Here is a 25,541-nt window from a genome sequence, read left to right on the forward strand (position 1 = left end):
TGTATGTATTTTCATGAAACTCACTTGGGACTGTTTTAACTGCTATTAAAGTAATTTTAGTAGTGCTGCGACTCGTGAGTGTGTGGAGCAAAGAGGTGTACAATATGAGCTTAGAAAAATATGAATTATATTTGATTCCATTCCGTCACCGTTTCTATTCCGTTAAATATTGAAAATATGCAAAATGTTTGTTGGTTTACTGCGGTTAATGCTATGCTATGCTTGAATTTGAATCTGTTTCTGAATCTGAATGAAGTTGCTATTAGTCATATCTTAGTGTTTGTTTAATTAGTTAATTAGTTTGCGCTCTCTCCTTTTGCAAGAGTTGAGCTACTTTGAGGAGGAAAATTATATGTAAACACTGCGCTTGAGTATTTTCCATTAGATATAGTTACGAGAAAAATATAGTACATATGTATGTGTGTATGTATTGTATGTTTGTATGTATAAATATTTGTATATAGATCGATTTGGTTTACTTTGTCTCGAGGGTAAATGAATAACTTTGTTGTGGCTTAAATTGTCAATAAATATATAAATTTTCATTTAAATATAATTACATACAATTATTGAACCTTAGTTCGTGATCTTCTACTGGTCTGCGGCAGTTCCTTAAATATGTACTACATGGCCACCAGCCATCCACTCACATTCCAACTATATGGCATGCAACATGGCCAACAAAAACTCTCTCTCTCTCTCTCTGCCTGTCTCTCTGGCTGTAAGAAATCATGGAACCAAAACTAAATAAAAATTTAATATGTGGGGTTTTTTGTTTTTGAATAAATAGTTTTTATTGAAAATGATTTTGCGTTTATTTTTTAGTTTTTGTTTTTCCTTTTGGTAGAATTATAAAAGTTGAATGGAAAATACATACGTATTAAATATTACAGTATTTGGTTGGGCTGGGCTGGGATAGTTAGAGTGGGATTAGAGGAGATGGAAATGGTAAGATGCTGGCTGGCCGAATTAAATCGAATCACTGATTGGAGGTCAACGTAATTTTACGGAAAGAGGGTACGGTTCTGTGGCCAACACAACTTTCGAAAAGTGTCTGGAGGGAGGGGTCTCGGCAGACAGACGCTGGCTGGGACTGCCAAAGTATGCGAAATATTTCGTCAAGCTTTGTGAAAATTGTTGAACCTTTTGCTGAATGTCAAATAATATTTATTTCGCTAATAAACTTACTTATTTGATGCTTAAGTTGTTTGTTTGTGTGTGTTCGTGTGCGTTTACATAAATTAGACTTAAAAACTATAAAACATAAGTGGATTTGTCCATCTAGAGCAAGAGCACAAGGGTACAGAGGGCCTCCAGTAGAACTAGGGGAAGGTATAGGACTGCGGGGGTGTACATACAAAAGAAAAGACTATCGAAATAACAATATAAATTCATTGCCGCTAACTGATTCTGTAAAATCAAATGCACGGTGCGCATACGAAGCATATACAAAAGTACTCGTAAAGGTAATAATTACAATAATAAGTCTAATCAAACAATTCAACATACTCGGGGCTCGGGTTAAATGCCACACGCTTAATACAACTGTGCATACATACATATGTACATATGCATTCGCATACAGTTATGTGTCGTACTGTTACATTAAAGTACTCGTACAATTTGTGTATAGATTATTACATGCAATCCTTGCTTGAGTTTTCCTTGCTGTTGATCCGTTTGTTGGTTTGTGTGTGTGAGACATGGCAAAAGTATAGCATGCTTTTGTGCGCTGCCAGAGTAGGATGCGCTTTGCCTTTTGTGGGTTTTGTTTGTTTGTTTGTATGTATAAATAAATGCAACGAATTCGTTTAATTACAATAAATCAGCGTTAAGTGAATACAAATGAAATTGTTGTGCGTGTGTGTTCAGTGTGTTGTGTGTATGCCAGCTAAACCTCTCCTATACACGTAAATTCAACAAATTACAATTTACATACATTGAAACGCATCAATCGTCGAGTCAATCAATCATTGATGGCTGCTGCTACTGCTGATTTTTACACAAGTTAGTTAAGTGGCCACATATGCTTTGCGTTACTCTTACTTTTTTGTTAGTTTCGTTTCGTTTAGTTTAGTTTAGTTTGGGTTTGTAAATACAATAGATAGAGATTTATATCCTTTTCTTTTATCTTTAAATTAGACTTAAATTTTTAAGATTTTCCTTCATTACTTTTATATGTGTATGTGTGTGTGTGTGTGTGTTTGTGTATTTGTGTGTTCTTATGTGTTTCCTTTTGGTTTGTTTTTGTTCACTTTAATGTCGTACAATATAATATATATTTACTTTTGCCCACACGCTGACACGCAACGCAATCAAATTAATTATTATTAATATTATTACTTTGTTGTTCTGCTTGTTGTTGTTCGGTTTTGTTGCAACTTTTCAAAACTTAGGTCTAAACAAGCACGACAAATGCAGAGAGCGTTGATGGCATGAATAATTTCAAAGAGAGATTGCAACAGGAAACATTAAATATATATTATTTATATATATACGTATTGTATGTGGGTATGTGTATATATAGAGGTGTGGGCACATACATATGCTGTATATACGCTCGTTCGGCATTCGTTTAATAAATACATGAGGAAACTAAGCTACACGTAAATTATGAATTATGAAATTCTATAAAAATTATTCAGACCAAACAACAACTATGCGCTTATGCGTGTATGCTCGTGTGTGGCTGTCATGTCGTACATGGGGCTTGCATAATGCATATGTATGTGTGTATGTATGTATATGCTTTTTTGTTTGTATGTATGTATATAGGAAATGCTTTCAATCATCAACTGCTTCTCAAATGCTTGTCTGTGGCTCACTGTCAGCTGTGTCTTCACATCACATATCGTAACCGACGTCGATCTCGATCTCGATCTAGGGATCCGCGATCTGTGATCTGCATTAGCATTCCGCATCTCCTTATCTTATCTGGATCAATATTATAATGTTACTGGTTGCATGTCCTCCCATCGTACGCGGGATCATCTGTTCGCTTTGTTAAACAAATAAAAGTTCTTTGGGCTTTGCTTGTTTGTTGGTTCTATCATCGTTTGCTCTTAAATTTTCTTTTGTTTTTGATCAATGCTGGTGGGTTGTTGTGCTCCCGCGCTGCTCTTTAATACCGTTACGGTGTTCCCTGCTAACGCCCCCCATCTGCTCCACGTCGTCGTCGTCGTCCATGTCCACCTCCTCCACATGTCCCGGCAATGGCTTAGTACAGTCCACAGCCGCGCAGGTTGTTTGCTATGATGACATCGGTGACGGCATCGAACACAAACTGAATGTTGTTGGTATCTGTGGCACACGTCATGTGGCAGTAGATTTCTTTTGAGGTTGATTTGTTTTTCGCTTCGAATTGAGCCTGAATGTATGCAGCCGCCTCGCCATACTCCTGTCCACCTGTTCGCCCAAAAGATAAGATTCAAAACCAGATTTAGATAGCCCAAAGGCAACGAGAGGCATCGGCTTACCTGTGTACTCGGGGAAGCAAATTGTCAGTGGACTCTTGCGTATCTTCTCCTCGAACAGATCCTTCTTGTTCAGGAACAATATGATCGAGGTGTCCGTAAACCATTTGTTGTTGCAGATCGAATCGAACAGCTTCAGCGACTCTTGCATGCGGTTCTGAAAGTGGAATGAGTTGTGGAATCATCTGTATAGTGTCAGGGGCCGTCACCATCTCAAACATACCGTAGTTTCGTCCTCATGCAACACCTGATCGTACTCCGACATGGCTACGCAGAAGATGATCGCCGTGACATCCTCGAAGCAATGTATCCATTTCTTGCGCTCAGAACGCTGGCCGCCCACATCAAACAATCTGAAATCGCCGAAAGGGAAACATTAGTTCATTAGTCATAGCCCAACCACTGGAGCTGGAAGGCCTCCCCTTGAGACTTACTTAAAGTTGAGGTTTTTGAAGGAGAAGTGAACCTCAACGATGCCAGTGGTCTTGACACGAGTGCGCAAGATGTCCTGTTCAGTTGGCTGGTAGTCCTTGGCGCCTAACCGATCCAAATCGTCCAGGAAACTGCAAAAAAAAAATAACAGAGCAGGCAAAGAGGTTTTTCAGTAACCGAATTTGACTCGTCCGCACTCGTCCGTCGCTTGACCAGACAAATGCCTGTCTGTCTCGCCCCCCATGTGCCACGGCACCTCTCTCGAGTCCTGAGCAAACAATTAGGCCCCAGAGCAAAGCGCTGAGCAAACAATTAAAAATAAAAACCTGCCCAAGTCCTGGCCCGCAAAGGGAGAACAGAATATGCTTGCTCAGCCAGCGCCAGCGCACAACTGATTTCCATGTCCAATTCGCTACACTGCGCGAAGAATTGTGCAATCTTTAAATAGATAAAATGAACGCCAAAGCCTGAAATGCAGATTCTTACACTGATTTAAGATATGGCTATGGATATGGCTATGGATAAGATATGGCTATGGCCGGGGAGTTCTTGAAGGACTTGAAGGTATTATAAATCTTAAACAGCGCTGCCACTATATTCTTCAGAAATTGGCTGGCCAAGATCTTAATTTGGTTATTCAAAATGATTTTCATTTCCGTGCCATTAGTGCCAAGAGAAACGTGGAGTGCTGGGCACCGTTGGGCTTTTTCTGGTTCTAATTTCCGTGTCAACAGATGAATGCTTTGCAACATACGAATGTGTCTATGCCTTGGACTCTAATTAGTTTTATTTGCCGGTTGTGTAACAGCTGTAGCCCTAGCTGTGGCACAGTCCCAGCCGCAATCACCCCCTCAATCAGTCAGAGTCAGAGTTGGAGTGTGCCCCAACAAGTAGGTCGCCCAAGAGGAGTCCGCAGAGTCCAGCCTCAGCTTCAGCTCCATCTCCAGAGCGGTTGTTAGTCCATTCCAGCGTGTGTGTTTTGGCCGTAATTAACGTGAGGCACGCAATGATTTCTTTTCAAAAAGAGCAAAAGCACGCCAGACGCGGCCCAAGAGTTGCGGGGCAGCTGATATCATTTGTTGGTTGGGTCTGGATTCGGGTGACGGGTTCAGACGAGTCGTAAATAGTTTTGAAGGTTTTCTCTTTCTTTTGCCTGGAATGGGCCTGGCCTGGCCTGGCTTGGGTGAGGAATCTGCGCTCATTGCGGTCATCGCATGCGATCTCTTGTTGAGTTGGTCAGGCATTCGTTGGTCAACTGGTTTCTGCTTAAATTACACGCACAATTGCCCAACAACGTCGCCAAAGTACGCCCTGCCCCACGGATCACATTCATAATATCCGGCGGGCAGGTGGAATCAATTCACCGCCGACTCGCGGTCCGGCAACTCTGCGGCTACGGCTGCGGCTGCGGCCGAGGAAATTGGCCCAGTCATGCCCAGTCGCCGTGGCATAACTACATATAGCTATAGCTAGTCCCATAAGTACAACCACAGCCACAGAAGAAGCCCCCCATTCAAGTGGAAAAGTTGGTCGAGTTGCAAGAGCAAACTGCATAATCGACCGATCGCATTTCTGTTACAATTTCTTAGACAAACGTTTACAGAAGGGGGCCAAAACGGATCCAGTTGCTGGCGATTGGGCCATCACATAGTTAGCACTTCGTGGGCAGAGATCGAGATCTCAGTTAACATGTCCGTCATAAAAGTTTTCTTTCTTTATTATGTCTGGACCGCAGCCAAACTCTTATGCAGGCAGCTGTGAGCCCGGAAAATGTGTTGTAATCCATGGCCGGGCAGGTGGCCCATACGTGTTCCAAACTGTGGATAGGAGATCGTGATGATACGAGTTACATGTACGAGGGGAAAGTGGGCCAGTCTCTAGAACGCTTTCGCAACTTTCCGATTCCATTCCAAGAATACTCACAGCATGGGCACAGCAAACAAAGAGAATCTTATTTCCCAAGAAAAGTGTAGGAACAGAAGAAGGAACTGGAGGATCGGTGTATCTCTTCGGATCTAGTGATTGGATTAGGATCAAAGATAATCCTCTTGTTGGTTTTGAACGTCTGGCAATATAAGTGCTAATAGAAGAAGCACCAATAGAAAAATACTGTTGTCGGCTGAAGGGAATCCAACCAAGCACTAATGTTTTATTATAACTCAACCAATTTTGCTATAGATCCGATGATCCAGGCTTTAAATATTGTTCTCCTACACATAGAAAAATCTACTGGTATGAGAGGAATTTCAATTCAGACTGGCAGCTCTTCTAACTTGTGGCAGGCACTTGCTAACTAAACTCATTTCCCTACCAGTTTATCTGAGATGGCCAAAGTCGTCAGGTGGATTTATTTTCAATTAAGTGATTTGCGCGTAATTTGGCCAAGCAAATGGCTCGTTAGTCTCAGTAAGTTTCAGCTTTACAATAATTTATTTGCTTTGCACAATTTCCCACCGCTACCCCTGCCCCTGCCCTCTCTCTCTCTCTCTTACTCAATCTCTCATTAATGTCAATCACAAAAAAGGCCGTTATACTCGTTCGTTAGCCCCAACCTTTTGCTCTCTAATAACCAGTATCAAAAGCACTTTCAATTTCGATTATGATTTAATATTTTGGTACAAAAAAAAACAGAGAATAAGTTACCATTGAGAGAGAGACTGAGAGAGGAGAGTGGCAGTGGCAGTGGCAATTAGCAGAATCATCTTAAACAACAAAACCAACAAAAGCGCGCCAAAAGCCGACAAATTTGAACGTTGGCGCTGGGCATCGCAGCAGCAGCAGCAGCAGAGGCAGCAACAACAACAGCCTCAGCGGTGGCAGCAACGCCGGCGATGGTGGCTGGGCTGGCGATGACGCGTATAAGTAGACTAAGAAGCCCGACGATCGCGTTTAGTGCGTCGCGGTTGGTCTACGAGGCAGCAGCAACAGCAGCAGCAGCAGCGGCTCCTCCATAGAGCTCCACTTATAGCTTTCGGTATCCCCGGGCAACAACAACAAGTTTCGGTGGCTGCGTGACAAAGACGTTGCGAATCTCCGTCCGAGTGTTTTTGCTGTGTAAAGTCGAGTGGTAAATTGGCCAAACAACAATAGAAACCCGCAACAAAAGACGGCCCAAAGTGGTTTTAATTGTGCACAAACAAAAACGACTGCGGAGTCGAAAGAAACTCATCCAACTGGCGTGGCAGGCCGTGGAAAACGGTTCGAAGAGTATCATTTCCACGAGGTCTTTTCCCCCATTTTAATTTTGGGCGATTCCGCGCGCAGGTGTCGGGGGGGAAACAAGTTAAAGTCCACTCCGACATGGCATTCAGTCAATCGGCTGCTCGAAAGAGAGCAGAGTGGCAGTGCGAAAGTCAAATTTGAATATGATTTTGAGGCAGATTCCAATGCAGATACGGCCGCACCTCCAGTCGGTCAATAGACCAATAGCCACCATTCGCGAAAGTCAATAGATGAAATATATGGGTGACATAATCAAGGGAGATGGCATCCAACTGCTCTGCTGCTGCTGAAACTTTCAGATTCTCCTCCATTTAACAGGCAAATGCTAATAGAACTGGTCTTATGGGAGATTTTAATTTTCATTTCATTTCTGCTTTGTATTCATTCGAGTGTAGCTACCATCTCGGAGGTGGAGCACAGCAGCAGCTGTCTCCCCCAGTCTCCAGCTTCCAGCATGTTTCTCTTCTAGCTGGAACAATGGCCCATAAAAGTCAACGACAATTGCTGCTCTGCTTGACATTTCTCATGCATTACTCGCAGGCGCTAGGATTATCACTCAAGTTCATTATAACCAACTGGCGATAAAGCCAGCCCTCCTCCCACACCCCCAACCCACACAAAGATAGTGTGGTTGTTGGCTCAAGTGCTCAAGGTCGCTCCGTTGCTTGTGCGGCAAGGGCAAGGATAAGCTTCGCTGGCATTGTGCACCAGGGTACACACAAAATAAAAGAATAAAATGTGGGAAAGCGGGACAGCGGGACAGGGTGAAAGCGGGGGTGTGTGTGGGGATGCTCCATCACATTTTCGGCATTTAAATTATATTATCCTCAGGGAGCAGGCGCAGGAAAATGTCGAACCGAAAGCGAATGCTGTTCCACGCGGCGTATGAGCAATCTTTCCTGCTCTTTTGCAGGCTTGAGGGTCTGCGGTCGGACGTTTGGGTAGAGGAATGGAGTGCGCCCACAATAATGTTGAATAATGCTGAAGCATTACGAGACTAGCTGGAAGGCAGGAAGCCCTAAGTCATCCGAATCGAACGGAAAATATTAAATATCCAAGAGTTTTCCATCTGAAGGTCAAGCTCTCCTTTAGGGGTGCGCAAATCACTGCGAAAATGATGTGTTATTTTATTGTTATATATTGTTATTCCTTTCCTTTTCTTTAAACAGTTTTTCAAATGCACTCCATTCAAGTGGAGGAATCGTAGTTATTCATACGATATGTTCGAAACTAAGTCTTGGCCAGGTGCAGTTTTGGCCCTCAACTGGGCGCTACTTCAATAACTCTTCGATTCGTGTGTGTGTGTGTTTTCTTTGTTCGAATTCACATCTCGACTGTGGGTTTCGTAGAGTTTTTGTAGCACAATTTCACGGTTGGTAGCCGCCACTTGCCTATTGACTGAGACGATAAAATGGAATATATGCCATAACACAGCGAGCCCTCTGTCTCTGTGTGCCCGCCTCTGGCCCTGGTTTGTGTACTCTCGTATAGCCCCCCGAGATCAGAGGGACAATCGCTGATTGTTTGCCTTGTTTTGTGTGTGGCAACTAGCTCGAACTAAGTGCTGTCATCTCTGGATCCCAGGCAGCAAAGTTAACCAATAAAAGCACTGCCACTGGGGCTGGGGCGGGGGCGGGGGATGGGTCGCGGGATTTGCAGTGAGCGTGCAGCTCGAGCTATGGAACAATATTTGCTCTTCAACCAAACACCTTCTTCTAGGGGCTCTACAGCGGGGGTTCTGCTCTGAACAGCCTTTCTCCATTCACATTGATTGATTTGCAAAAAGGCAAATACTTGGAAATGCATTAAAAGTTTCTGCTGGAAAAGCACTTTGAGAACTGACTAAAACATAGACACACAATTCAATTTCCCTGCCTATCTTGCGGCAGAAACAAGTTCAACTTTCGATACCCTTTCTCAGGGTCTGTTTCTATCCGAATCAGTCACGTATTTGTTGATGTCTCTGAGTCATTTACTAGATACATATGTATCTATTTGAAAGAGTACTTGCTGCTGCGATATTCCCTTCTTGTTACATAATATTTCGTCTTTCTCCGCAGAATTAACACGGGAGAAAGATGTCGGGCTTACGCAAAACCTCCTTTACCCTAATGCGGCGCTCCACTTACTCGGGCTCTGCCACCGCAACGATGCTGCCGCATGCGGGCCCTGGGCCGGGCACGGGCGTGGACGGGGCTGCGCCACCCAGCGGCGTGGGGGTGGCAACGGAAATTGAAAAATCCATTGCAAGGCAGCGCCTGCGACAGGGGCAGTCGGAGACGGCGAAGAAATTAAATGTCAGGTAAATGATTTTCTTATAGCGAGACCTCGATGCCCGATGCTCGATGCTCGAGTCGTTTCCGCTTCCGCCTCCCCCGCCTGCTGCTCCTCTATAATTTCCACTAATTGGCAGTCACTTGGCCGCCACTGCAGTGCCAGCGACAGAAACAGCGACAGCCACAGCAACCAGAACCGCCTCCCCGACAGCCGGAGTGCGCCCCTACTCTGAGGTGCCCGGTCCATATCCCTTGCCCCTGATTGGAAACTCCTGGCGCTTCGCTCCTCTCATTGGTAAGTCATCAACCCGTAGCCGCTTCCATCCACAAGATTACACCTGTCTCTTGCAGGAACTTACAAGATTAGCGAACTGGACAAGGTTATGAATGAGCTGCACGTCAACTACGGCAAAATGGCCAAGGTGGGTGGCCTGATTGGTCATCCGGACCTGCTGTTCGTCTTCGACGGCGACGAGATACGCAACATATTCAAGAAGGAGGAGGCCATGCCCCACCGGTGAGTGACGCGAATGTTCTCCGTCTGCAGGCTGCCACCTCTGGGGGAAAGAGCATAAAGCCTAATACTCTTGTACGAATGCTCTGCCATAAAAACGGGTTAATTAAATGGGTCTGCATGGCTGCACTTGCCCGGGCTGCACTGTGGTACAGTGTACACCCCCGCACGCACACACATGACCACGCAATCAGTCATGCATGGGCATATGCACGGCCGCACGACCGCAGTACAGTAGTACAGTAGTACAGGAGTACAGCAGTACAGTAGTACAGCAGTACAGTTCCTGTTTATTCGCGAGTGTGCGCACATTCGATGTGCAGGCCAGGCCAGTCCGCAATTATTAAATTAAATTTTAATAACAAATCGAAAGAGTGGCAGACGTGGGGCCCCTGAAATATGGAATTAAATTAAAATTATTCGTAGCTTTCACTTCTACGCTGTGGCATAGGCCTAGCAGATACAAAAACAGACCGTTGCTCGGTTTTTGCATCTATGAAACAAATGAAATATACATAAGCAGAAAGAGGAAAGACAACAAGCCAGGCGGCGAACGAAAGTCACACAGATCGGCCGACATGCTCATTACTTTTGTAAGCTTTCTTTTCCCTCCTATCGAGTGTGTATCTCCATGGCCATGAACCAAATTTAACAAGTTACGTTTCCAGCAGTTTATAGACGACAGCAGCAGCAGCAACAACAACTGCCTGCCTTGCCGCAAATCAATAGAGAAATAGCGAATCGCAGACGGCGCAAAAACCAAACAGATTTTTGTTGTCGTTGTTTGTATTCGGCAGTACATTTGGCAAGTCATCATGAAAATGGCTGAAAAGAATCGCTAATAGATTGGACATGAGACAACATTAACAACGTAATGCGCAAACACTAGCCCCCCACGCCCCACGCCCCACGAACGGAATTGAGAGATTGATGAATGGAACCCCCAGCGAAGAAGTGTGAAACTATCTTGCGGCCCCCCAGCCTCACTGCCTCACTGGCCAACTGCCTCACTGACTGACGCACCAACTGATTGATGAAGATATTTCACTTTAAGGTTTGTCCGAGACAAGTCCGAACAACATCGGGAAAGATACGGCACGAAACGAAACGAGAGGCGTGAATCTTTATGGGGCTCATAAAACCCGGAGAGGAATGTGTGTTTGTTTGCTGGTGGGAAAAATTATACGACCATCCAAAAACCAGGGCTCAGCCATGGTTTCAGTTCCGATTGTGACAGTCTTGCGGTCAGATTGGGGGTCTTGGGCAGACTGGTTTTCTGAGTCGCCATTCCAGACTCGTTTCGGGGGGGGAATACTCTTGAATATATGTACATACATATCTACATATTGGATGTATCGATGTTTTATCGTGTATTTGGAGAGTTCTTCCCTTTTCCAGCTTTGCTTCTTTTTTGGTATCATTGCAATTATCTTCATTTGCATAGTTCGTTGAATGAATATTCAAATCGGGCTTGATATGCAAATTCCGATTGAATGCCTCCCCAAAGCAGGGGCCAAACTCTTCCGAGTGGAGGCCTTTTTTACCATTTCAAAATCAAAGAAACGGTCACATAAAACCATACACACTCCGTCCGACTGTCAGTCGTCACTCGTCACTCGTCGCTCCTTGTCCCTGTGGAAGGGGGATCTGTCATTCAATATAATACGAGTATGCTGTTGCCCGGGGCAACCCTCCTACGAGCAGCGGAATGGCAGGCAAACAGCCGGGCAGGGCAGAGCACGGCGGTTTGGGGGCACAGGGTTAGACAAAAGCCAATAAATACGCCGCTTCTTTTATTTGTTCTGCGACATGCGAGTAGATGACAAATATCATGCAAATATTGTATACACCACGGCCGTGGGGGCGACTCGAGAGCGGGACGCCGAGAAATCGCTTCGTTTTGTGTGTGTATTTTAGTATAAAATTTGTGTTTGATGTTGTCGTCGCCGGTCTGTCTGCACGCAAGGGCAGGCGTCCCCAGAGAAGGCCAGGAGCCAATAGCCCATGAGCCAGTAGCCTGGAGCCAGTAGCCAGGAGCCTGTTCATGTTGCTCATGTGTGTACATTGAATTTTTTCCGTATTTTCTCTCATTTTCCGCACTTGTTCTCCGTTCTCTCCACAGACCCTCGATGCCCTCGCTGCGCCACTACAAGGGCGACCTGCGACGCGATTTCTTTGGCGATGTGGCCGGCCTAATTGGCGTGTAAGTAACGTGCTTATATAACGGACATTGCCGCATATACCATACATGAATAACCTAACCCCACTCTTGCCCACCGCAGGCACGGACCCAAGTGGGAGGCCTTCAGGCAGGAGGTGCAGCACATCCTGCTGCAGCCGCAAACGGCCAAGAAGTACATTCCGCCGCTGAACGACATCGCCAGCGAATTTATGGGCCGGTAAGTCGGAACGCCATCTTTCAGCCGTTATGCAATCTACATTTCTGTTCTGTTCCGCTCCGTTCTGTTGTTGTCTCTGGTGCAGCATTGAGGCGATGCGCGACGAGAAGGACGAGTTGCCAGCCAATTTCCTGCACGAGCTCTACAAATGGGCCCTGGAATGTGAGTTCTCGCAACAGCATGTATCTTTTTCGATCCGGTACGAGTGTCTCTGTCTGTTTTGCAGCTGTGGGACGCGTCTCGCTGGACACGCGCCTGGGCTGCCTCTCGCCGGAGGGCAGCGAGGAGGCCCAACAGATCATCGACGCCATCAACACGTTCTTCTGGGCGGTGCCGGAGCTGGAGCTGCGTATGCCGCTGTGGCGCATCTACCCCACGAAGGCCTACCGCAGCTTTGTCCGGGCTCTCGATCAGTTCACAGCGTGAGTAGCGCCCGCCGATCCTCCGCCACTCATACTCATATGTCTTATATATTCTGCCATAGAATCTGCATGAAGAACATCGGCCAGACAATGGACAAGGCCGAGGCAGATGAGGCCAGGGCCCTGCCCAAGTCCGAGGCGGACATTTCGATTGTGGAGAGGATTGTGCGGAAGACGGGCAACCGCAAGCTGGCCGCCATCCTGGCTCTGGATCTGTTCCTGGTGGGCGTCGACACGACATCGGTGGCCGCCTCCTCGACCATCTACCAGCTGGCCAAGAACCCCGACAAGCAGAGGCGCCTCTTCGAGGAGCTGCAGAGGGTGTTCCCCCATCGCGAGGCCGAGATCAACCAGAACGTTCTCGAGCAGATGCCCTATCTGCGGGCCTGCGTGAAGGAGACGCTGCGGTAAGGCTGCACTGATTGCTGATTGTGATTCTGGTCGCTAATCGCCCCTGTTCACCCCTGTCCCTGTTCCGTAGCATGCGTCCCGTGGTGATTGCGAATGGTCGCAGCCTGCAGTCGGACGCGGTCATCAACGGCTATCACGTGCCCAAGGGCGTAAGTCCTCACTGTCTGTCGCCATGGCTCCCTATTATTTCACAGACCCTTCCACCTTTCAGACGCACGTCATCTTCCCACATCTGGTGGTGTCCAACGATCCCGCATATTTCCCAGAGCCCAAGCGCTTCCTGCCCGAGCGTTGGCTCAAACAAACAGCTGCCGTGGCAGGTGAGTTTTCCCCTTCCCCACCCACCGAATGCTCCACAGTTCCGACTGCTAATCCGGATGGTGTCTCTGCCTCCCACTTTTTCTGCAGTTGGATGCCCCCACGCCAGCCACAAGATTCATCCGTTTGTCAGCCTGCCCTTCGGCTTTGGTCGCCGCATGTGCGTGGGCCGTCGCTTCGCTGAAATTGAATTGCACACGCTGCTGGCGAAGGTACAGTCCCAGTCGCATTCCCAGAACTGGGAAAATGCCGCCCCCCTCTTTAATGCCACTCTCATGGGTACCGTTTCACTTTCGCCACAGATCTTCCGCAAATACAAGGTCTCGTACAGTTCCGGGGAGTTTGTGTATCGCGTCAATTCCACGTACATACCGCAGTCGCCGCTGAATTTCAAGCTAACTATGCGGGAGGACTAAGCGTCGGACACGGCACGGATGTCCCAGAGAAAAGCAAGAGCGGAGGAGCGAAGGAGCGAACGAGCGAGAGGGTGTGTGTGTCACACGGCGGATGTGTGATATTTATAGTCGAAGCGTTGCAGCCGCTGCTCCGACGTTTTGTTTAATTAAGCAAATGTACATAGACCAAGCACTCCCAACCTTTGAGCACACCGACATAGCCGCATAAATCGTGTAAATATAAGTATAAGTAGAATTACGAGTACGTACAATATAACCCCACTATAACCCGGTCTAATATTAAAACAGCACCATGTATTTTCGATGGTCGGTGGTCATTAATCACCTAGGGACTTGGGCCTGAGGGGCGTAGACTGTGAAAGTTATTTGACTTGTTTGCGCCTCGAGCGCCTTGTCTATTTAAGCGCGTCCGTCTTTCCCCATCAACTTATTCAAGCCTCTGATTAATTATGTGCTGCCACAGAACGATCACAAAGTTAACACACGGCCAAGGTCACGATAGAAATTGTGAAATTATGAAAGAATTTGCCATGGCCAAGTCAAGTGATTGCAGCCACAGTATCTTCAGAGTGTCCTTGCGGCCCTTGAGGCTGGACTCGACTCGACAAGCACAAGCGAATGCTGCCGAAGAGAACGCCCGAGAGTTGAAACAAACAACATGCATGGTGTGCATGATTTTTTGAGCCTGATTGCAGCTCGACCCGAGTTTAGATGATAACAACGGATTGACGGAGTGCACAATTTGCTTAAGAGGAGGTCCGGTGCTTCATTGGTCCGGGATGTGCCTTGAGGATTCTGCCTCCTACCCAGAATGGGCATTATATGTATTACATGCTGCCCAGAGCATTTAAGACAAAGCCAGGCAGAACTATCAAATTTTTGGCCTTGGGCAAAGGGCCAAGGGAATAAAAGAGTATCCCATTACATGAAGATTGGAAACTGTGCAAAAATCACGTAATTATGGTTCATATAACAGCATCATCAATAGGAAAGATCGACCCGAAATTAGGTCACTATTAGGTAGGTACTCACTATTTAGCGGAATCATTCAGTTGGTATTCGTTGCTGCGCGAGAAGCACTCCTGGACACCGGTATCCTGCCAGAGACGCTTCATGGCGGCCAGCAGCTCCTCCGAGAAGGGTTCGGTGTCGTGCATGCGCTGGCACACGTCGAACACCATTTTAGCATCGCTCTGTGAGGGAAAGGAGAAAGCAGAACAGGACGATAAGAAGTGTGAGTCTCTCGACTGGGGGAAATGGAGGATTCAGTGGGTGTATGGAGGATGGTGTGTGGTCTTACCTCCCGCTCATTATTGCTGTACTGAATACTTAGGTTTGGCATCGCTCGCAGTATGGCAACTAATGATTGTATTGTGTTGCTGTAGACAACCGGTCGATATTGTTTAAAGTCCTCCGCAGTGAAGCCGCTCTCGTGAATGATTTTCATCTGTTTGACTATTGTGCTCTTTCCCGACTCGCCGGCGCCTAGAATCGAGGGATGAGAAAGAGAGAATATGGTTAGTCTACAGATACACACAGATATATCTATCTAGCTATCCAGCTATCTCGCTATCAGGAGCGTGCACTGACACGGCTCTCAAGGGGTCGCTAATGTTCATGTAGAGGGCAGTTCTCTAGTAGTTGTCGAGCACTAAATGTCTGTGCTTTGTATTCCTCAAGTAGGGCTTAATGGCCTTTGAACACACACAGACACACACACACTCTTGTGGCATGATGGGAATCATTATTATCATTATCATTTCTCATCATCAATGTATCATCTCGAGCTGCCGCCGGGCAAAACAGAAATGAGAAAAGCAACGAAAGAACTGGAGAGGGCCACGGCCACGGCATCCTACCATACAAATTCACATAAAAGGCAAACAAAGGATTAATTGTTGCCGCCCCTGGTCAGTCTCAGTCTCAGCCTCTCTTCTTGTTCGGTTTCTGTGTCTGTGTCTGTTTCTGTTTCTGCTCGATGACCCATGATGACTGAAGGATTTTCCAGCTGTTTACCAACAGAAATTTCCATCTAATTGAATGCAATTTGTTAATTGAGTGACTTCTGAGTGGGTTTTGCACTCAGAAAATCTGTGTTTTGAATGTTTTCAATATGGAAGAACATAACTTTCCCAGAGAGATAAACAGCTGTCTCAGATAAGAAAAGATAAGCAATAAGATATAAATGATTGAGTACCCGATAAAAGCGGAATACAGAAATAATATATCCAAATACAACTCTCTGGAGCGAAACATTCGAGAAACATTCTAGATTTATTCTTATATTCTTCAGATCCACATGAGTACAATACAAAACACTTCTAAGGGTTCAATGGCCAGCCCTCAAAAGTAATCCGAAGACCAATCAGAAAGAAAGAATAGATCAGAGAAAGGAGAATAGTGCTCCAGTGCTAATAGAGGAGTTTTCTCATCTAAAAATGTTTAGATTTGAAGTGAAATTTACTTGAGTTGTTTATGGCGTTGATCGGATTGGAGGAAGCAACGGAACACAGGAAGAGGGGTGCTGGTAGGGGGATGGGGCAGGTACCACCTTAGATTAATGTTTTGTTTGTGTGGAAATTGAAGGCAAAGTGCTTAAATTTAATGCTTTCGTGGATTGCAGGAATATACAAGATCCATGTAGAGAGAATAGACAGAGAGAGAGAGGGAATATATCGAACAGGGACGGATAGAGTGTACGTACGGGTTGGCTCTGATTATTATTATGAATTCCCCGATGCGCGCAGGAAAAACTTTTTTAAATAAACATTTCCAGTACCCGCGACCCGCAGTGGGTGTTGCTTGAGTAGCAGAAGCCGAAAATTAACATTTTCCATACAGAAAGAAACACACGCAAAACTGTCAGAAATTGAAATCTTTTCCCCCGACCCCTACCCCCCATTCCGAGCACCAGGGGCCGAAGAGGAAATTAAATGAAATACACAAAAATTGTACGAGTAAACACCCAGAATGCAGGGGGGTGGCCAGGGCTGTGCCCAATATGCAGGCGAAGATATCTACATGTGAATATTACTCATGATCCATGAGTAAGCGCAGTCGTTTCCAAATTAATGCAATTTCCCTACACTGGCGATGAATATCGGTCCAAATTTGGCCAAATTGCGGCTCCAAACCTTTTGAACATTTGCTTCCCCCCGGGATTAGCAATTTGGATGTGGTGGAAATACGTCAATTGCTAAATTCTCCCAGCGGTGCTGTTCCCCCGCTTACCCACGAATCGGAATACAGGGCAAAACCCAGCCCCAGACCCCATATCGCATACCCACGCTGCACAATGGCCTTGAACTAAGCTGACCGTTCGATACATACATACATATGTACATATATGTTTGCACAAGTACAATTATGTTATTGCGATTATTCAATTTATGGCATTTACATTTGCCGCAAGGCGAGCCAGGTCGAGGGAGGGAGCCAGAAGGAAAGGCATCTGCATCTTAGAAGCGACATTAAAGGAATGGGCAGGCCATCGAGGAGAAAGACTGCAATCTAATGAAAGAGTACTCATAATACAATTACCAGTGCGACGGTATATGATTTATATATACGACCATGAATCAGCAGGGGCAAATAGGAAACAGGGCTGTCCCTTCTTTGACTTATAGAGACACACAATCTATTCTCGACACTCGACATCCACAGCGTCGATGTCCACAAAATCGATGAGTTCGAAAGATAAGTGTATGACCTTTCATATATCACATCATATGTTCATATGTTCATCAATAGCTATATCTGACGGTATATCTAGCCAAAGTTCAAGTCTTCTACTACTTTTTACGCTGCTAAGGTTATTTTCTAAGACTATTTCTTAGTGCCCTTAATTCCCTACAAAAACCATACCCATTTTAAGAGCAGGGGCCAGGCTTGTTTTGAAATTTTGATAGGTTCTATAGGAGTATTTATGTTATTCGAAAAGTAATTTTTCGAATTCTTTGATTAGTTTTGAAAGAAATCCGTGGATTATTAACAATTATCGTCTTCGGTGGATTTGAGGATTACTACGCATTATTCTATATAAAGAGTGGTTTGTTTTTCCGGAAACCGCTTCCAATTCAATCCATTTCTAATGCCATGACGTTGGCAGCCACTAAGTATGCTTTACTAATTATAGCCAGCGTCTGAATCAAATATTCATTGCATTGTCCGACTGGGAGTCTTTTTCCAGGGGTCCGTCGCAGGCCCTCGCCACGAAGCAGCCACTCACCCAACAGCAGCAGTTTAATGTCCTTTGCCGCCTGTATGCCGTCCTCCTTGAGGTTGCGCTCGATGAGGCGACTCCTGGCGGCTGCGGCTCGCTCCTCGGCAGACTGTGCGCAGCCCATGGTGCGTATTGCCTCGACGCAAAACGTTTTGAAGGTCGTTTGGTATCGGCCAACTCAATGGCCGACTACGTTGCCAGCGAAGAAAAACAATGTAGGGGGTCGCGAGGAAACCAAAAACGGAAAACAACTAAACTCGTATCCACAGGGATCAAATTTGCGGCTTGTTGTTTTGCTTTTCTGCCTTTTGTTCAAGGATTTCTGTTCACTTTTTCAATGTTATTCTTGTATTTCGTCACTGTTTCGATTCGGTTTTCACTGTGGAAGGAAACGGGAGTGACATAAGCCAACAGTTCAGTTTTGTTTGATTTTTGCGCATTTGTTGATCCACGGAGGCTGCAGGAGGCAGAAGGCAGAAGCCAGAAGGCAGGAGGCAGGAGGCACGAGTATCCGCTGTCCGCTACCCGAACGGGTCACAGCCAACGATAAACTCTAATTGTAAACTAAAAATCCGTGTGTCCGAGCGGGGGAAAATTGCCACAAGAACAAAACGGAACGAAACGGAACGGAACTCTCTACTCGCTTGCATTTGGGGGAAATTTGTTTTTCCTAGAAAAGTTCCACTCAGCGAGTGAGAGTGGGAGAGAGTCAGAGAGCGTGCGATGGAAGCGCGAGTGTGAAAGCTTTCTCCAAGTGCTTTCTGTGCCCAGGGGAACAGTACAATTAAGGCATAAGCCCAAGATTTGAGTTTTTGATTAGCGAAAACTCATGTTGCGCTGCAGATATGTCAGTACACGCGAGTCCATATGTAGGGACCGTGTGGCGCAGTAAACAACCAGAAATCAATAAATTATTGCACGTTGGAGTTTTCCCCCATTTTTTGCGGGAATATCGGCAGTTGGTGTTCTCGATGTACTCGACGCTGTATCCGTTTGATATTTGCACAATTATGTGACCATGCGGGAAGTACGTATTATTGAGAGCCTCATTGTTTTCAACTGCCGCTCTGCCCTGCTCTGCCACCCTTGCCAGGGCGGGCTGTCTTACAAGTGGCCATAAACAAGCCCACACACACACAGACACACGCACACAGGGGACAGGGTACGGAACACAGGGAGAGATCGCGAGGGGATGGGCCTGGAAAATGGGCACATGCTGACGCAAAGCAGCGAAAGGAGATGAGAGGAGAGGAGAGGAGAAGCGAGGCGAGGCGAGGCAATTGTTTGGTTGTTTCGGCCGAAATGTGAAAAGCACAAGCCAGAAACTTTTCTTTGTTTGTACATTTCGTGTTCCAGCACGCAGCAAAATGATTCATGATTCATTCGGGGCAGGAAAATAAAAGCGAAAATTCTGCTGCCACCCGCACGGTGCTACTCATTCGAATCGTTCAACAAATTTAAGCGCCAAACTGAACTGGGGCTAGGTATTTTTGAGTACACGAATATCTTTTAAAATTAATTTTTCACCAATTGCCACAAAAATAAGGCCTTTTGGTTAGTACGGACACATCACAGAACTAGAGTTGAACGATTATTTGCATTGGGCAAAGCTTTCTGCCGTTTCGTTTCGTTTCGCGGGTATGCGTGCGTGGTATCCGCTCTGGAGCTGGAGCTGGAGCTGGATGGATGAACTAACGGAACTGGACTGCGCCTGGGTGGACGAGAGTGGCAACGGAGCCGCCCTAGCGCTGTCAGCAGCGTACGCAATGGGCAGAAGCTTTCCGTGCGAGTACACACACATTCCTCAATGGCCGAGGAAAGCTCTCCGCCACGAAGGAGAGAGAGAGGCAGAGCGCGAGAGAGAGCCGGTGCATGCGCAGCTTGTGCACATGGATGATGGAAGATGGAAGACTGGAAGGGAAAGTACAAAAGTCAGAGAGAGACAACTGGCCCACGGAGTTTGCGCTCTTCCAGGGTATGGGCCAGCGAGCAGCGAGTAAGAGCAAGACAAGGACAACCACCGCAGCGAGAGCGCCCACGCGAACATGCTATTTCTCCTTTTTTCCGTTTTAAAGGCAACTTTAAGTGGCTTTGCAGTTTGAATGGAGACAGGCCCCCAGCCCCCGGACAGGCCATCGCACACAATTAAGTCAGCGGCTTTGTAGAAACTCTGCCACGTTTATGGGCCAAAAGCAAAGCGCATTAGCACAAAACGGTTGGCCAGGACCACTCAAAAGATCTGCTCCTGCTCCTGCTCCAGCAGCCGGAAAACAAGAATCGAGAATCGGATGATAAAAGGGGGGGAGCATATCCATATAACAATGCCATTGATTCGCCCGATAGCCCGACGGCATTCTGTCATTGAAGCACTGATTGGAAATGCCCGGACCCGATGTCGAGCAGCCTTTGGCCCCACTGGCCGAGACTGCGACAGGCAGGAGCGCTTCATTATGTGTAAATCAATTAATGGTTCAATAAAGAAAGCCATTCACGGACGTCAACCGAGTGAGAGCGAGTGAGGGAGAGAAGTCAGCAATTATTTCGAATTAATTGTGCAACAAAGACATGCAGCACAGCCATAAATCCATTCGAGTGCTAATGGAATTCGCGCTCGACTCTAGATGGGATGCTTACCATTATGCGATATGGATGCAACGATTATCCTTGATTCAGTTCAATTTCCCCTGCCAGGAATGCCCCTGCTTTGAACTCAGCTCAAACAATTGGTCATAGAACTTCTTGGAATTGCAAACTTCCCTTCTTTCAAAGTTTTCTATGCAAAATTGCCATCCAATTACAATCCGATATCCTGGATTCTCTACTTTTCCGAGAATTTCTCACCGTCCGCACCGGCAATGCGATAATTGCCCGATGTCCCTGGGTCCTGGGGCATGGGGCCTGAGGACAGGTAAACGGGTAATTGGCATTCATATTGGAAAATGGCGTGACAGAAACAAAAGGCCAAGAGGGAGAATGGCTAATGAGGGGCAGCAGTTGGAAGTGTTCCGTTTTCGAAGGGTTTCCAACACAACACAACCCTGCCCTCCCACAACCCCCCCAACGAGCTTAATTGAATTATCATTTTGCGAACACGAATATGGACCCAATCGGTGTGGGACTGACGGGATGCAGCACACAAAAAATTGAAAACAATGAATGGGAAAATGAAATTATTGAATGAATTTGGCTCCAGCAGACAGCAACGACACGGCACCAGAGGCAGAAGCCGAAGCAAAAACAGAATCAGCCCCAGAACCCCAACGGGAATGGCGGATGGCGCAGAGGGTGGGTGGGTGAGTGGCAGGAACCACAAACCGCAGCCAACGGCAAACAAATTGACAAGTTTTTTTTATCACGCGAACTCTTCTTTGAATGACAGCGCGGACACATCGGACGGACAGCGGCAAAGTGGAGCACTTGTGCACTTGTCGCATGAAACAGCGCTCTGATGGAACAATCTGTACGTCCGTCCGTCCCTCGACCCCCCTCTCATAGTCGGGGCTGCCATTGCCGTGCCGTTACGGGTCCCAGGTCGCGGGGCCTTTTGCCACTCGCGCCGACATTTGACTCTGCTCAATTAAGTTCGATTTGTGTTGTAGTTGGCATCTTGTGTAGTTTATTTAATGGCCGCCTTACGGGTATTTGCATCGGAGCAATCGATCCGATCTGAGCAGCCGGATGAAAGTGGCGCACGTGGAAGACGACCGACCCAAACTCAATTACTTTGCTGCTCTGATTTGCTGAGGGACCATTGAGTTATTATGCCATGCATTTTGTGAGAGTATCAGAATTAACAATTGACATTCCACTAGAATGTTACATCCAATAATTGTCTAAAGCTCAAACACATTTTTATCGTTCTAGAACATTGCGCCTGTTTAGTGTTGGAATTCATCGTAAGAGATCACAAAAGCATGAATCCGTTCGCTTATGAGAAATCTCTACAGCGAGAGTTCACCCCTGTCGATATCTAAGGGTCTCGTCGTATCCGAATAGTCCTAATCGTTGCTAAAACTTGAATTCTACATCAAAAACATTCAAACTTGTTCCTTTTATGATCGATCAACCATGTTTTGCTTGCCATTCTCCTACTCCTCTCTATAACCATCTAGTAAAGAAACTATCTGGTGTTTATCTAGCACAGCTTTGCGTGTATTATTGCAGTTCAACAGTGTTCTCGTGTGTACCGTTGTTGCCACACCTCAGTCGCCCACAAGAAGCAACAAATGAAAGAACAAACAAATCAAACCAACAACGAACGCTGCTTCCTCAATAACCTTTGGCTTGAAATTATGCTTCGAGTGGGATTTCTTTTAAACTTCCGCCTCGTTGTAACGGGACTTCGGGGCACACCCCACAACAGAGCGAACGCCCAAGTCCTGTACATACATGTCGCTCCTTCCGTCCGGTGCCTTTCTGGCCATTGTTTCGTTAGTGTTTCCTGGCCGCCATTCGATGCTTCCGCCTGCCACTCAGCCCACTCCCCAAGCGCCACTCGTCCTGGCTGTGGTGCAACATGAGCTGCAATCGCTGTACTACGTGCTGTTCCTCCCCGTTCTCGTTGCTGTTGTTTGGATGCTCGAAAGTTTTGCCTGATTGCACAGAACAGAAGGTAGTGGGGAGAAGTAGGGCTCATACACTGACGAAAAAGCTCTTAATGTGAACAATATAACGAAACAATATAAAACGCTTAAGTTTCGTCTTTAATCATGGAAGATCGAACACTGATTATGAGCTTCATAGGCTCCAACTAAAAGGTTTTCCAACTAGTTTCTGAAACTTGTCTCTCATTTGTGTTTCTTTCGGTGCACACGGATAGAGAGGCACACAGAAAAAGTCGACACAAATCGATGTTGCAGCTTTCGACTCTCTTTCTGTCTTCCTATCTTCGTGTCTTGTTTTTTTTTTTGGCGACTGGCAGATTAAGTGGCATTAACTGGCATTTCAATGTCAGGGGCCCAACCTGGTTAACCGACAGCCACACACCCACACAGACTAACACACACACACACACACGTGCAGTGGTTTCAATGTCAAGTGGCGTCGATTGTTTCCACTCGCTGGCGGATGCATACGTACGCGTCTAAGGCTAAGGCTGCGGATGCGGCTGCGGCTAGTGCCGATGCCGATGCAGATGCAGGCGCACTTGAGGCAAGGGCACTGCCAGCGCCGCCACATACCACATGGCTCCTCGAAAGTGTTTAGTCTTCACACTTGTCTAGCCCTCCCCCAACCCCCTCGAATGCAGATGCAACTGTTGCTGCTGCTGCCTGCACAGTGGTTCCGTGACATCCCTTCAGCGCGTGAAAGTAATTCGACATGCAAGCAAAAGAGCTGCCCCAAATGGGTACTCTTTTGTTGTGGTTTCGGTTTAGCCTTGGCCAAAAAACACGTCAAGAATAGTTTTGTCATGGAATTGATGCATCATTCGTTGGAGGAATTAGCCTTGGGATGGGGCGTTCTTGTGGGACAACTGGGTACAATTGTATACCTAAAGATACATACATTCATATGCATGTACATCTGTATATTGTGCAGGTAGAGAGCTACAGGATACTGTTTCTCTTCATTACTACCTTTTCCCCTTCCCGTCCACAAAAGTGTACTTCCTACCCACTGTGCTCAGTGAAAGTGCACGATAAATATTTACCCCATCTATCAGCACATAAAACCGAAAATACAATTTTCTAGCCAACTCAAGGGCCTCGAAATCTAAATTGATAAAGTGGCCATTTCCATTAGATTACAGCAATGGAAAAGGTAAATGGTAAATGGTGAATGGTGAATGGGGGAAATGGAATTTCCACTTCCGCTGGCACTTACCAAGCAGCAGCAGCTTGATGTCCTTGGCCGCCTGAATGCCATCCTCCTTCAGGTTCTTCTCGATCTGTTTGGACCGCTGTATGGCAGCGCGCTCTTCGGCGGAGGTAGTGCAGCCCATTATGGTGGCTCTGATGGTGGTTTCTGATGATCTGCTGATGTTTGCGGTGTTGCTCCTGCTCTGCGTCTCGTCGGATTATTTGGGGTGATGGAGGCTAGGCGAGTAGGCAACTTCCCGGTTCACGCTTCCTCTTAGGAGAACATTTATTTATGTGTATGTACAATTTTACAGTTCAGCTGAAACGGAATTCAGAATTGTTTGCAATGGGGAATCAACATCATTATCCACATCATCATCATAGTCGTCGTCGTCGTCGTTGCCCCATAAACAATCTCTAACGAACGGACAGGTCAGAGGCACGAAACGGAATGACTCACACGCATGGACACAGGGTAGCAGACAAGGACGACACGACACGACAGTATGGATGGATGATGTGAACCACTCTTTAGGGCCGCCACTGTCTGGACGTCCAATAGGGCGCACACTGCTTACAGTGGTGTTGCTTTTGTTGTTATCAGCTCTCGTTCACCGAGCGCGGAGGCAAAAACAATGATAGCTGGCCAATTTGCATATGGTCGGAATATACGAAATGCATACATATGTATGTATGTACATATATAGAAAAATTCATCACTCGCGGCTATCTTATCAATGGGAGGGCTATCGGCAGTTTGGGAGATATCATCGATGGTGCCAGACGAGATACGATACGGAGATACAGAGCGCGGGGCTTGGTAATTTATCATGTAAATGAATTAAGCACTGGAATGGAGCTCTGGAGAGAGTCCTGCTCCCTATTTTGAGTTCTTGTTCTTTTTCTTCTTTTTTTTTTGGTGTTCTGTGTGTATGTGTTAGGCGAGGGCGTAGGCGCAATGTGGCAGCGGATGCCGGCTCTACAGGCAACGGGCTGGGGAGGGGGAGGGGAGCGCGATGATTCGATGCTGCGGGGTGTGAAAAAGCAGCGCTTTTCGCCATCAATTCAATTATGCAGAAAATACTGTAGTTTTATGCGTTTTTTATGCAAACTCGACATGGGCTTGCGTGGGTGCGTCGCCTGCCCAGGCACGGAGGTGGTGGGGTGATTCTTTTGCTGCTTCTGCTGGGTGGTGTTTCATATAAATTTTCATTTAGCTCACGCTCACGCACACACTACGCACTCTCACGGGCTGCACAGGCTACAGGCTACACAGGCTGAGCCGAGCCCACACCCCACCACCCCCCCCCGTGGGAGGTAAAGCATTTTCCACCGCCTAGTTCCAGCGCCGTATACACACAACACTTGCACACGAGCAGAAGAGCAGAAGAGCACCCTTCTACCTCTCGCTCTCTTCTTCTTCGTTCATTACTTTTTCAACGCGAATTTGGGCGTTTAATGCACTCAAACTGATCGGGATAATTACCGTTGCACTGTGGAGCACTGCACTTTATTTATTCTTCAATAATACACTAATAAATCAAACTTTTCCAGTGCGAAAATTTTCCTGCCTCTCGCTCCGCCCGCGTCGGTTAACATAACAATAACAGAGTTTTCCTCCTCTATTTAACAGTCATT

At 46.5% G+C, this 25,541-nt stretch overlaps 2 protein-coding genes across 5 annotated transcripts; one reads left to right on the forward strand and one right to left on the reverse strand.

Annotated features, from left to right (window-relative positions):
- Nucleotides 1-25,541, reverse strand: Galphao (G protein alpha o subunit). 3 transcript variants are annotated; one of them, XM_001361718.4, is made up of 8 exons: nt 25,390-25,541; nt 23,929-24,222; nt 15,184-15,368; nt 14,916-15,076; nt 3,908-4,036; nt 3,697-3,826; nt 3,477-3,630; nt 1-3,405 (listed from the first exon to the last, which is right to left on the reverse strand). In XM_001361718.4, the coding sequence occupies exons 2-8, from the start codon at nt 24,044-24,046 to the stop codon at nt 3,218-3,220; spliced, it is 1,065 nt and encodes a 354-aa protein (XP_001361755.1). In that variant the 5' UTR covers nt 24,047-24,222; nt 25,390-25,541; the 3' UTR covers nt 1-3,217. The 3 variants fall into 3 exon arrangements, with proteins under 3 accessions (XP_001361755.1, XP_015040568.1, XP_033233869.1); XM_015185082.2 differs by lacking the exons at nt 23,929-24,222; nt 25,390-25,541 and adding exons at nt 18,112-18,484; nt 19,672-19,833; XM_033377978.1 differs by lacking the exons at nt 23,929-24,222; nt 25,390-25,541 and adding an exon at nt 18,112-18,671.
- Nucleotides 6,778-14,187, forward strand: Cyp49a1 (Cytochrome P450 49a1). 2 transcript variants are annotated; one of them, XM_001361719.4, is made up of 13 exons: nt 6,778-6,972; nt 9,188-9,429; nt 9,541-9,698; nt 9,755-9,920; nt 12,040-12,120; nt 12,200-12,316; nt 12,402-12,478; nt 12,543-12,738; nt 12,801-13,145; nt 13,220-13,298; nt 13,361-13,469; nt 13,558-13,679; nt 13,770-14,187. In XM_001361719.4, exons 2-13 carry the CDS (start codon nt 9,206-9,208, stop codon nt 13,881-13,883), a joined length of 1,788 nt encoding a protein of 595 aa, XP_001361756.2. In that variant the 5' UTR covers nt 6,778-6,972; nt 9,188-9,205; the 3' UTR covers nt 13,884-14,187. The 2 variants fall into 2 exon arrangements, with proteins under 2 accessions (XP_001361756.2, XP_004444472.3); XM_004444415.3 differs by lacking the exons at nt 6,778-6,972; nt 9,188-9,429; nt 9,541-9,698; nt 9,755-9,920 and adding an exon at nt 11,926-11,972.

The sequence above is a fragment of the Drosophila pseudoobscura genome, chromosome 3, assembly GCF_009870125.1.
Source record: "Drosophila pseudoobscura strain MV-25-SWS-2005 chromosome 3, UCI_Dpse_MV25, whole genome shotgun sequence".
In the NCBI taxonomy this organism is placed as follows: domain Eukaryota; kingdom Metazoa; phylum Arthropoda; class Insecta; order Diptera; family Drosophilidae; genus Drosophila; species Drosophila pseudoobscura.